The following is a 14,430-nucleotide window of genomic DNA, read 5'->3' as shown; positions in this document are numbered from 1 at the left end:
TGAGAGAGAATTAACGAGAGGTCGCAGGGTATGTTTTACTACGGCCCCACGGTGGGCGCCAAATGTTTTTACCAAAATCTGGAACCATGACACGTCAAGGTTGACATGGTTGAGTGGGACCTTAAACTTGACTCGCCGACTTGGAGAGGTACCTTTGGCAAAAGGAGGTGTGACACCCTCTACCCCTCACACACACACACACACACACACACACACACACACACACACACACACACACACACACACACACACATATATATATATATATTAATAAAAGAATAAAAATTCAAATATTAATTAAAAGTATTTTTAAATACAAGTATTTCAAACGGGTAAAAGGCTCACATTCACTTTCTTCTACATCGTATTCAAACTTGTCCAAATAAATAATAAAGTCATCTAAGCTCAAACAAGGTCGTCTAAGACTTCATACAATTAATATAAAACCCTATACCCTAATTGTCACATCCTATCAGAGCATTGTGTCCTGACGTCCTTCAGCATAAGGTTCCTTAAAGCACTTCACCTAGCCATCTGCACCCCCGAACACAAGGAGTGAGTTATCAAATTCCTAACTAATAGAGAAGCAAGACAACTAGATATACATATCATATAAACAAAATAAAACTTACTTAAATATAACTCACATAATTCCACCACTTTGTCATTCAAAATTCACCTTCCAATCATCAATTCACCTTCCAATCATCAATCACATTACACAAGAATCACACACTCCGATCAAGACATAATAACACATCTATTTCATAATAAACAATTAGCAAGTGTATGCAATAGTTATGCTAAGATTCAATCCTATATGCAATATGGTATCATGTCAGTGAAAAACCACCCTGGGGCACTTAGGAGTACAAAACAAGACACACCACACAATGGGTTTGTCAGGTCACTCTCACTAAGTAAGATCATAGGGAGACCAGTCAGGGTTACGATGTTTTGCGAGAATGCTCCAACCATATGGGATCAACATAGGCTTAAAGGAGCACTCAAACTTGGTAACCCCCAAGGCCTACACTCTGAAGAGTCCGTCAGGGCCTCTCCCTCCTAATTCAGGTCCAACCCGTAAAATAATTTTGCATGCAGACACTGCTCATGAATTATACAATACCCACGACCTCACACTCGTGTTTTAAACACATTCAACACAATTGTGCTACGATTTAACACTGGTTCCTAAATAGGAACCTTATACTTTCTCCTTAACATTGGTTCCTAATTAGGAACCTACAGTTTCTCTTTAACACTGCGCATCAACGCTTTTCTCAAGATAACACTGGTCGGGTTATTGTACAATTCATAGCTTACAACACAAGTAATGTCACATCAAGTGTTAACTACACACTTATCCACAACCAAAACTCATTCACAATTTCACATCTCATAGTGTCACAATCCACCATCACATGTTTACACGTATCTCACAAATTAACACATGTTCAACTTTACACTTATTCTCAATCTCAATAACAATATTATAATCTCAAAGCAACATGTTATTTCATAATTCATCACATATTTCATTTATAAACACTGTTCATGAATTACACAATACCATGACTTCACACTCATGTTTAAAACACGTTTAACACATTGCGCTACAATTTAATACTAGTTCCTAACTAGGAACCTACACTTTCTCTTTAACACTGCATAAACACTAGTCGGGTTATTGTATAATTTACAGCTCACAATACCATTATTGTAACATCAAGTGTTAAACACATCTACTTATTCACAACCAAATATCACACCCATAATTTAACATCTCATAACATTCTTAATGATATTCATAGGGTACAACATACACATGTTCATCAAATCTAACCATAATATTCTCAAACTCCAACACTTAATGATTTTTGGAATCATACTATAACAACTCTACAATATTATTTACATAAATTATTAATATAAATAAATATATAACTAATTCTATATATTTAAACTAGCGTACATCATATTGGATCATGAATTTCAAAGTAAGCTTTCAATGGACAAATTCTAAATAATTATATGAACACTTTGGTCAATTTCAATTAAGATATTAATTTTAAACTATATAAAAAAACCTAAAAAGCATGAAAAAGAGAAAATACAAAATCAATATCTCACTCTAAATTTCTCCTTACTTTATTTCATCAATTTATACTAATTAGAAAAATGCTCGATTTATAGGGTTCACACTTAACACAATAGCATATCAATTTCAAAACAATTGGTTTGTCAAACATATATAATTCATAATTATAATTATAAGGATAGAATCAAAAATGACGGAAACACCCTAAAACTCATTCCAATTGATACTCTAAGGATCCCTACACATGTTCTCACTAATCCCCAATTGTGAATAACTCATTCCTTACTTCGATGTACTCTCTCAAGCATTCTCCATTATTAATTGTGGTGTTTTTGGTGCTCTCCAAATCTCCTCCTCCGGTTGTTCTGTTAGGGTTTCCAACGCTAGGGAGGATGAGAAGGGATTGAGGTTTCCATTTTGTACTGCTTCGTGCGATTCATCTTTTTCTCTCCGCAGACATTACTTTGAAAAACCCAACGGTGAAGACGTGTGGAAATGACTATCGAATAACGTACCAAAATTTCACTACAATCCAACGGTTAATGAGTCTGGGATCGTATTTTTACCGAAATAGTTTTGAGTTTCTGTGGGAAAGGAAAAAGCTAAGATGTGAAGGGTATTTCTCTCAGCTCCGAGATTTTTTCAAAATTCACAACGGTGAGAATGCTTGGAATTGAGTTTTGAACCTGATGCTTAAATTTAACGATAATCCAACGGTGAATGAGTCTGAGATCGTCGTTTTTCTGAGACATGTTTGATGGTCTGCGGGGAAAAGAAAGGGTTTTGAGAGGAGAAGGGGAAAACGAAAATGAGGGAAAGAAGAGGCACCGTCAGTGTGAAAACTGACCTAACGCTATTTATAGCTAAGTTTAATCTATTTGTTTATTTATTATTTTATAAAAACAAACTCTATTTTATTCTCTATCAAACAAATAAATAGAATACCCTTTTTATTTTCTCTCAAATTATTATTTTAATTAATAGTTATATATCCTTATTTATTTATTTATAAAATCTCATCATTTTTCTAAAACTCTATTTATTTATAAATAACAATTCTTTTTAAATTAGCTTACGAAAAATGGGATGTTACAGGAGGGACCTACAACATAAAGGACTCTGACGCTCTAGTAAGAATACGAGTGAGGAAAATAAAGCATGTATATGCTTAAGTAAAGCTTGTATGAGCGAGAGGGAGAGAGATAGAGACACATGTGTGTAGCTCGTGTGTTGAGTGTGTGATAGGATCATGTAGAGGGGTTTGTTGAGTGTGTGATAGGATCATGTAGAGGGGTTTGTTGGTGTTTGTTTGTAGGGGCTGTTGTAGCCTTTGAAAATAAATTCCGGTTTGTAAATAATAGCTGAGAGCTTATAGATAATGTTAAAGGTAAATATTTGTCTATAGATAAAATTGAGAAGATAATCATACCTTGTAAATAATGTATGACCTTATAGATAATTAATTATCTACCAATAGAATAAGATATTCAAATACATTTGAATATTAATAGGTTAGAGATAACCTGTTTCTTAGGGAGTTCGACTGCTAAAGGTCGAGTGTCTGTGCTCAGGACTGATGTAGAAGGTGAACATGTGTCTCTACGTGTCACGTAGGATGCCACATATATTTTATGAGTCCTGGATAGTACAATATCACATTAAAAAAAACTATGTTAATTCAATGTCTAGCTTTCAACTCGATGTGCGAAAATTTTGTATAAATGCAGATACACACTTGTTATCCCCTTCTGACGCATCAATCGCCGTCTACATTGGGTGTTCGTAGGACACGTTTAAGAATAACTTGCATGAACCCCCCCAAAAAGTTAAAGAATAACTTGCATGTTGCATCTATCTATTAAATAATTACCTTACTTGGGAACTAAAGAAGAACTTCCTTTTACTTTAAGCTTTATTCTTTCATTTGGCATACTTCCGCACTCACTTATATCTAGGAGATCTTTCCCATCTCATGTCAATCATTTTCGTTCTTTAAAATTGCAACCCTACATCATTCAATTAATATTGTGATTCGCAATAAGGTTGTTTCTTAATTATTGTTCTTGACATTATAACTCTTCACATATCTTTAGGTATGCATCGAAATTCAAAACTTCAATTTAGTCTATATTTTGTTTATATTCATATATATATTACATCCACACCAATAATATAGAAGTAATTTCCCATAGTTATTGATCTTATGAAGTTATAAATCTGAAGTTGCACTTTTAAGTACAGTATTGATAAGTGATAATATATTAAACGGTTGGATAGTAAATATTATATCTCTATTTTTTTTCCTCCAAAAAAGTTAATAATGATCACATATCATGCATATTAATGATGGTACGAAGTTGTATTTGTGTATTTGCCATGTTATTAACAATTTGTGAAAAGGCCAAGACAAGTCTTGTATTTTGGTACAATGTTGGTTTTCTTCTTATGAAATTGGGCTTGATATTCTAACTTTGTCTATATTAATGCCTAATAGACCTGAGCTGTTTATCGATGTTGGAGGGAGTTCCAAACAAATTCAAAATGTCCTAAGTTATCCCTTTCATACAGTTAGAACAATTCAGATTTTGAATTGTAGTTGTTGGTGTTTGTTGTTTGTCTTAGTGGTTAACCCATGACTTCTTCTAGTTATTGTCATGGTTTATCTTTTGAAGATTATTCTTCAATAGGATGTCTTCTTGTGCTACTTCTAATAACTGCAATATTTGTGTATCAGTCTTCATTACTTTTGGTTGCTTGGCTGTGATAAAGGACTTGATGATTTGTACAAGTTTTATGCTTCTGAATGCTTGCATGTCTTTTTCAGAGTTTGTTGAACTAGGTGCTTTTGAACACTTTACATAATTTCTATAGATTTTATTGTTTCTGGTGTGTACTTCTGAATAATGCTTACATGTGTCTCCCATTCTTTGTTTAATTTTACATCTTTGGATGGTACTCAAATCATGTGTCACTTTTAAACATCTACCCAAGACTAAAGATACCTTTTGATAATTTTTTTAATCATACACAACTTTTGATGTTTTGTTGCACTTTGATATTAGAAAACAGGATTGTCTTTCATGCTTCTGGTCAGCTTTAATTTTTGGTAGTTTTACTTTTGATGTGACAAATAAAATGTTAGAAGATTAGCATACTTCAAGCTAAGATGATGCTTCATAACTTTCCTCATACTTCTTAATCAAGTCGTATCTTATAAACACATTCTCAAAGAAAAAACCATTAGCAGTTAAGACTAAATAACTTTGAACTTGCCTTTTGGAAATTTGTTGTCCCTAAAACTTAAGCTTCAGAAGAAGTTCTACTTCAACAACTTTCTTTTATCTCCTTTCATTTTCTTATTTTCATTGATGGTGTATTTTTTTTATTTTTTATTTTTTGTAATGCTTTCCTTTCAATCTAAGTGATTTTTCCAAATTGTGACTTGCCCTCAATATCATCCAAAACTAATACTTTGTTAAATTATACTTAATTTTTATAACAATTATTGTTATTTTAAAATTATATAAATTTTGTTATTATGAGCATGTTATATGCATCATAAAATTTAACTATTAGAGTTAGAGATCAAATTGGTCACATTTCATAATTATTATCTTAAAATAACTTTTTCTTTCGTCAAGTCAAAATAAATTAAATATAATATCAGGGATCAATATGTCATATGTCATATTTCATTGAGGACTAAAATTACAATTATTAAAATGTAGAAAGTAAAACTAATTTTATCTAAATATTGAGGGGTTTAAAACACATTCTACTCAATATCTTATCTATAAATTTAAATCAAATCAAATGTTATTTTAAATTAATTTGATTCATTAAAATAATACTATAAAGTTATCTCTCTTTATATAATTGCATGATTGTATATAAAAAATACTTAATTCTCGTACATTAAATTGTAAGGGTTAAAATGTTTATTTGCTTTTGAAAAATGTACATAAGTAATTAGGATAAAGAGATAAGAAAATATATTATTATATAAATTTTCATGTATTTCTTATTTAGCTTTTTCAAAGGCCCAAAATGTACAACATAGTTTCCAAAATCACTTCCTAGCATGTTTGTGCAACATATTCTTTACATATTAAGTGAAATTGTAGATCAATTTAGAAAGTAATTTATATTCTGTTACCATTATTCAATGCATTATTTGCAAAAAGGCATCAAAAGTTGTCCTTTGTTCACATTGCTAATATTTCTTTTTGCTTATAGTTCGTAAAAGGCATCCGACCCGCAACAGAAACTTCTTTACTTTATTTCCAATTACATCATACTTCAAAGGTAAATAAGACACATTATTACATTATTATTTCTTTTTATTATATTATTACTAGCTAGTTTACACATCTTAGCTAAAAAGTGATGAACTCATTTATGATTAGGACTGTGTCGTTTCAAATGGAGGATAGTGTTCTTTCCATCAGAGCAAAGATTGTAGAATATATTGTGGGTCCAATTTTACACCATGCAAAATACTTGTGTTGTTTCAACAACTTTGCTGTGAATCTCCCAAATGCCAAAAGAGAATTGGAATTGACCCTAGAGCAAGTGAAATTACGAGTAAGAGAAGCCACTATTAGGATTGAAAAAATTGAACCAACTGTTGAAGAATGGCTAGAAGAAGTTGAGAAAGTTTTAGCAGAAGTGCAGATTCTCGAAGGAAGAGTTTTGAAAGTGACAAAGAGTAGTTTCATAAGGCAATGTCGATATTTTCTTGCAAAAGAAATGGTAAGAAAAATAGGACAAATGAATCAGCTCAAATGTAACAAGTTAGAGCCCTTTTCTAGGAGTATTAACCTTCCAGACATGAAGTACTATTCTTCCAAAGATTTTGTTCTTTCCAATTCAACAGAATCAACTTACAACAAGCTTTTGGAAACATTAAAGGATAAAAATGTTAGCATAATTGGACTAGTTGGAATAGAAGGCTCGGGAAGAACTACTTTGGCAAATGAGGTGGGTAAGAAAGCTGAGAAGTTAAAACTTTTTGAGAAGGTTGTCATGACAACAGTCTCTCAAAATCTCAATATCATAAGCATCCAAGAACAAATTGCTGATAAGTTGGGTTTCAAATTAGAGGAAGAATCTGAGGAAAGTAGAGCAAAAACATTATCACAGAGTTTAAGGGAGGGCACAACACTTCTAATCTTGGATGATGTATGGGAAAAGCTAAACTTTGAAGATGTAGGTATTCCTCTCAATGAAAACAACAAGAGTTGTGTAATACTCCTAACAACTCAAAGTAGAGAAATATGCACTTCTATGCAATGCCAAAGTATAATTGAGCTCAATCGTTTAACCAACGAGGAATCTTGGATTTTGTTCAAATTGTATGCCAACATAACTGATGACTCTGCAGATGCTTTGAAAAGTGTGGCAAAAAATATTGTTGATGAATGCGAAGGATTCCTAATTTCAATTGTGACTTTGGGAAGCACACTGAAGAAGAAAAGTTTAGGAGATTGGAAGTCAGCATTGAAAAGACTACAAGATTCCAAACCATTGGTTATTACAAAAGGCCTAAAAATTCCTCATGTATGTCTTCAATTAAGTTATGATAACTTGACAGATGAGTTAACCAAGTCGTTGCTTTTGTTGTGTTCTATCTTTCCAAAGGACCATGAAATTGATTTGGAAGATTTATTTCGATTTGGAAGGGGACTGGGACTAACTAAGACTTCTGAAACAATGGAAAAATCAAGGAGGGAGATTGAAATAGCCGTTAACATCCTAAAGGATTCTTGTTTGTTGTTGAAAGTTAGTAATAAAGAAAGGGTGAAAATGCATGACATGGTTCGTGATGTAGCCTTGTTGATGGCATCTGAAAGGGGTCAAGCAATGTTGGCAAGTACTGCAATGGATCTAAGAATGTTGGTAGAGGATGAAACACTAAAAGATAAGAGAGCAATATCCTTATGGGATTTGAAAAATGGTCAACTTCCTAATGATAATCAATTGAATTGTCCAACACTAGAAATTCTCTTGCTTCATTCTCCAAAGGCTGGCTTTGAAGTATCTAATTTGTGTCTTGAAAGGTTGAAAGTTCTTAAAATACTGTCATTCTTAACATGTGGCTATACGTGGAAGTTGCCTCAATTTAGTCCATCACAGTACATTTTATCATTGCCACAATCAATTGAGTCATTAAAAAATCTTCAAACTCTGTGCTTGAGAGGCTATAAGCTAGGTGACATCTCAATTTTGGAAAGTCTACAAGCACTCGAGATTCTTGACTTGCGTGGTTCTTATCTTGAAGAATTGCCTAATGGAATTGTAGAGTTGAAGAAATTGAAGCTTTTGGATTTGTACAATTGTTGGATTGAGAAAAATAATGCTTACGAGGTTGTAGGACGTTTGCAACTAGAGGAATTGTATTTTCATTTATTCTCGTATAAAGAAGACATTCCACATAATGTTTCTTTCTCAAGATTGCAGAGGTATGTTATTGTACTAGATCATAGACCATATTCCTTCCACCTAAAGACAGAAATTATGGAAGAGCATAGACCATCTAGAGCTTTGTACATAAATGGTTTGAATGCATCTACTCAAAGGTTTATATCATTACCAATCATGGATCTATTTTTAAGAGCAGAGTACCTTCATTTGAAGCATCTGAAGGGAGGTTACAAAAATCTTATCCCATCCATGGATCAACAAGGCATGAATCAGTTGATTGCCTTAGTCCTCGAATATTCTTTAGATATAGAATACCTCTTTGATAGTACTATGATTACCACCAAAGATGTTTTTTTGTCCAAACTTGTTACTTTAAGGCTAAATGGCATGCATGGCCTTCAAGAAGTGTTTCATGACCAGTTTTCTCTATGCTCTCTGGAAAATTTACAAGAACTAATCATAGAAAATTGTGCACAATTGTACAGCATATCCTTTCCAAGGTACTCAAATCTATGCAGTATCAAGGTCTTAAGAATATACAATTGCCCAGTCCTAACTTCTCTCTTCATGCCATCCATTGTCAAAACTCTAGTGCTGCTGGAGGTTCTAAAAATATCTGAGTGCCATAAATTGAAGTACATAATAGAAGAAGTCAAAGAAGGGACTATTAACAGACAAAATCATGCATCTATGACGCTCCCAAAATTAAGTATCATTGATATTGAAGGATGTGAAAGGTTGAAATATATATTGCCTGTGTGTTTTCTGGGAGAGCTAGTTAGTTTGCAAAGGATGAGCATTCGAAAATGTAGCGAGTTGATGTATGTATTTGGAAATGAAAAGGAGCATGATCTTTCAGCGTACCAACACCAGAGTACATACCATTGCTTGTATCCAAATTTGCTTAATTTGGATACTTTCAAGTTGGATTCCTTACCAAATCTTGTTGACTTTTGGCCTGATTACTATCGTCCGCGTTTACTAAATTTGAAAGAGGGTCGATGCACTGAGTGTCCCGGACTGTCCAATTCAGCGCGTAAGGTGGTGATTTATTTAAACTTGCGCCAAGACATAACTGCAACGGTAAAATATTATTTCTATAATTATTTCTTTACCTAATATCACTTTAGTCTTTAAAGCATGTCTATAGTGTCAAAATAACATCAATATAAGTCACAAGTTTTTGACAGGAATTCTTTTGTTTGGTGGGATGTTTTACCCTCTTTTATTAGAAATATTTTTTCCGTAATAGATACAGTTTGCCTTGTTAAAGGTTTTGTTGCTTCTTCGTGAATTTTGGCCTATTCCCTTCCATGACTTGTTTCTGTTTTTTATATTTTTAATAAATTTTGAGGTGATGCATGTGAACAATAGAACTTGGGATGTCAATGTTGTTGGGGTGTCTGATTCTTATTGTACTGCTTTGCATACCATAACTTTTCTTAATGTAATATGCATGTATAATTTATAAAATTTCTCCATAACATAAAATTATGAATATATTCCCCTCAAAATTTTATGAGTATTACTTGAATTGGTATTTCCAATTGTATGTAAGAATATGCAAATAGTATTTTTTTCGCAATAAATTAATTATAAACTTTTTGACTCAACCCTGCTTTGAATCATTCATCTAATAAAATTTATAGTTTTAATATAAATTTTTTGTTAAACATTTCTTATTATGTATCATAAAAAAAAATTTGTATATTTTTATAGGATAAGGTGGGTAAAGTCTCCTCTCATAGGACACAACAGGATACCACTATAGGCAAGACCATCAGACGTCTTAAGGGAATTTTAGATCGTGCTGAGATGACTTCATCGACTCAAGAATCAATTGCTCCTTCTTCATCCAACAATGCCTATGAGGATATAGCTAGAGCTCAACAACAAGTTGCAGAAGCTCAAAGGGATGCATCAATTGCTCGACAAGAAACTACTGTTGTAAGTCATCTGCTTGAGCAAATGATGGAAAAGTTGGCAGTAAATGAGCAGATAGGATTACAAAAGAGGGCCCATGAGCACGTGGGACTACAGAGGGGAACCCAGCAAGAGCCAGGTGCTGAGAGTAAGGTTTAAGTGATCATGTCGATTATCATGATGATCTAAATGATAGATCCACCTAGATTTTTTTTTTTACTTCTATAGTTCATTTACACTATTATGGTTATATACATAATGACAATTATTTATTAATTGTGATTCACTTGCACTTTCATTGCCATTGTTTGAATTGTTATTAACTGATTTGGAGACTAGGAGGAATTGTGATCCTCGGATAAATTGGTGCATGTGCTAGAAAACTTGAATGTGTGTGTGCTTATATATTGATATGGTATTGTTTGGTGTGATTAAGGATCAAGGAATTAATTCTTGAGATGGAACAAATGCACTTAAAATATGAGTGCATTGTGGTAACTAGAACTTAGTGTCAATTAAATGGCCATTGTGACAAACAGCGAATAAAATATTTCATAAGAGTGTGAACTTCATAGCAAAAGGGACTTAGTAAATATAGGTATCTTTGCACATTGGAGGATACTCTTGATATTGGACTTAGAGTGAGTTAAGGTTATCAAACTCGAGAGTTTATATAAACTCGTAAGAGTTTCATAGACTCGATTCTTAGACTCAACTCGTAAGAGTCCACTTCATATAAAAATAATAACATATCTATAAATAACATACCAATTAAACATTTCAACAATATAATAAAGTAAAATAGTAAATCATAAATTTAACAATACTTAAATAATCAAGTCTAGTAATGTATCACTACTAGCTAATAATTTGCCGATGCTATAGTACATTATGCCTTACATTTGGGTATTAAAGGTGAGAATTTGATGTTATTAGAGAGTTTGATGTTATTAGAGAAAAAGGGTTTGATGTTATTAAAGGTAATTTTTTTTTATTTGGGAATAACACACTAAACGAAGGTATGTTGAACAATAAACTGACAGAAAATAACCCAAAATGACTTACATTTTGGTATAATTTTTTTAACTTGCTGACTCGTTGACTCGATGGTAAACTCGAGAGTCTGCCGAGTTTACTTAGAGTTTATAGAGTCTACCCAGAGTCTACTAAAAAGAAAGTTTACACATGAGTCAACTCGTAGATGGTAAGTGGACTCGTAAACTCGTAAGAGTTAACGAGTTAACTCGAGAGTTTGATAACCAGAGCCACTAGGATATTTGCTTGGAGAATATGAACTATGGAACATAATTTAGCATAAACTTGAAAGGGAAATGAATTACACAAGACTAAATAAAATGTGGAATGATTCATGAAATGTGTGGGAATGCACTAAGGCATGTGGTTGTAAATTGTGGTGTTGTATGAGTAGTTATAATGACATGGTTTGGAGGGGCAAAATGAGCAGTCCTTCTTTTCTCTTATTGTGTGAGGATCATGGTGAACATGTTATGTCGCACTGTCGAGATGACATAGATTTCGAGGAATGTAAGACAAGTTATGGAAGCAAGTGTGAATCATACAGGTTTTGATGATGCCAAAAGTATTTACTTGATGAAAGCACAAAGATAGATAGGATGATGGTTGTCATCATCAAAAAGGGGGAGAATGTGAATCATGCAGGTTTTGATGATGCCAAAAGAATTTACTTGATAATGGTTGTCATCATCAAAAGGGGAGAGAATGTGAATATATATCATGTAGGTTTTGATGATGCCAAAAAGATTACTTGATGAGCATGGATTGAATCAAGTCAAAAGAACAAGATCAAGTAAATCTAAGATAAGAACTTAGTAAATTTGTTTAAAGAATCTCAATTTGATTGCTTTAGTTTGGCCTCAAAATTTTTAGTATCAAACACTCTTTTATCAAAGGCTAAATCAATTCAAAAAGATATTTTTGAATTGGTAATCGATTACCAGACTGTGTAATTGATTACCAGAGAGTTTGTGAAGATATTTTTGACTAACGACACAAAACTGTTTGAATTTTGATCTGTGCAATCAATTACCAGTGAAGAGATTTCAAAAAAACTTTGAAAAGTCATGACTCTTTAGAAATATAACTATGTAATCGATTGCCAGTGAAAAAATTTTAGAAAAGCTTTTTGAAAAGACACATCTCTTCAAACCATTTTAAAAAGGCACAATGTGCTTATATATGTGTGTGTCTGACTTTGAAAAGTAAGAGAAAGATTTTTCTAAGAGAACTTAATTGTCAAATGCTCTCTAAACAACTATTGACCAAACACTTGCAAATCTATTGAGAATTCTTTTAGGAACTTCATTTTGTATCATCTACTCTAAAGGAGACAAATCTTTATGTTCATCTCATAAACTCAGTTATAATCAAGAGACTTTTTGTCTCTTAGTTTGTGAGAATCTTGAACACAAGGGTGAGGGATTCCAAGGTGTGTTCAAAGTCTGTAAAGGATTTATAGAGATAGTGAAAAATCTTAAGTGGGTTGCTTGAGGACTAGACGTAGGCACGAGAAGTGGCTGAACCAGTACAAATCGAGTTCGCATTTCTCTCTTCCCTTACCTTAGTTATTTTATTGTAGTTTACTTTGTCTTACGTAGTTAAAAGAGCATTATTAAATTGATTGCTTTTTCTTCTTCTGCATTCTGAGCCTATCATATATCATTTAAAAGGTGGTTAAAATTTTTTAGTGGGAAAATTTTGATACTTAATTCACCCCCCCCCCCCCTTTTAAGTTATTAAGGCCACTTGTCCAACAACAAGCACTGAAGAGGTTTTGTAAGGAGTTCCATTTAGGATTTGTGTTTGTGCTATGAAGGATGGGGTTATAATGGAATGATCACTTATGATCATAGTGGGGAAGACATGAGTCTTCATGTGATATGTTGTTGAGTTCATATTGATAGATAACTAAATACGAGACATTATTATGTTGGTGCGAGCTCCAACATTGTGTCGTGGCCAATGATGTACTCCCAATAGTCATCCGACATAAATGTGTAAGACCATTGAGTTTTGCAAGTTCTTGAGGCACAAGCCCTTGGTGTAATAAATTCAAAATTAGTTGGAAAATGTGTTTATAGTTAAGAGTGAGATCCTTGAGAGAACCATATCACCATGGTTAGTGATTTTTTGTGTGATTGTTAGGGCTATTTGATTCGTATTGAATTGAAATAAACTGTGGTGAACTGTATTTGCAGTTCACCTAAACTGAACTAAATTTTTCAATTCATTTTTTGTACTAAATTCATATTGAACTGAATTGAATTGTTCAATTCATTTTTTTCCCCACCCCTAGTGACCGCAAGGTTGTTTTGTTTGTGGTTTTATAAGAGGCAAGAGACTCACTCCATACACCTTTTATTTTTTAGAGGAAGATGGATAATCATGTGTGATTGTAAGAAATGGAAGGAAAAGGCAACAACAAATGCTAAGGATGAGGATGGGCTTGTTTAAGGGAAAGGGGATCCTTTAAGGATGCCTTCCAAGTTTTCAAGTGGGTATATAAGGGTTGGATTTTCATTGAGTCACTGCTCTGAGTCTTATTCTATTTATTGTATACAAGAGGGGTGAATTAGGTTTTAATTTTATGATGTATCATTACTTTGCATGTGACTCAAATTTATTATGTATTAAATTTCATGAATATAAAAACAAATTTATATATTGATAACGACTGTCGAATCACTCCAAAACAAATAAAACTAGGAAATTCTGTAGTACAAGATTAACCTAGGTCGACTAAAAAATACAATTCATTTTGGTTCCTTCTTCAATTCAATAATAAACAGCAGAGAGAATTTCAATGAATAGTTTGTAGGCGAATGTAAAGGAATGCGAAAACACTAAAATAGAGATGAAGAAACAGAACATAACAAAACAAAATAAAATATGAATCAAGTTTAATAACATCAATCCAATTCATCAAACCAATGCAAATTGAATTA

General features: G+C 32.8%; 1 protein-coding gene across 1 annotated transcript; it reads left to right on the top strand.

Annotated features, from left to right (window-relative positions):
- The first annotated feature begins 6,523 nt into the window (after positions 1 to 6,523).
- On the top strand, positions 6,524 to 10,606 carry LOC102669181 (probable disease resistance protein At4g27220). Its single transcript, XM_006593069.3, has 2 exons — positions 6,524 to 9,607; positions 10,244 to 10,606. Exons 1-2 carry the CDS (start codon positions 6,524 to 6,526, stop codon positions 10,604 to 10,606), a joined length of 3,447 nt encoding a protein of 1,148 aa, XP_006593132.2.
- Positions 10,607 to 14,430: the final 3,824 nt, after the last annotated feature.

This window comes from Glycine max, chromosome 12 (genome assembly GCF_000004515.6).
Source record: "Glycine max cultivar Williams 82 chromosome 12, Glycine_max_v4.0, whole genome shotgun sequence".
NCBI classification, from domain to species: Eukaryota; Viridiplantae; Streptophyta; class Magnoliopsida; order Fabales; family Fabaceae; genus Glycine; species Glycine max.
Note: the sequence above shows the minus strand (reverse complement) of the source record. Positions and strands in the feature narration are given on the sequence as shown.

Bases quoted from the DNA above. Each gene is read 5' to 3' on its own strand.
- LOC102669181 (XM_006593069.3), top strand. From the start codon at position 6,524: ATGGAGGATAGTGTTCTTTCCATCAGAGCAAAGATTGTAGAATATATT. The intron at 9,608-10,243 runs GTAAAATATTAT...ATATTTTTATAG, and splicing joins GCCAAGACATAACTGCAACG to GATAAGGTGGGTAAAGTCTC.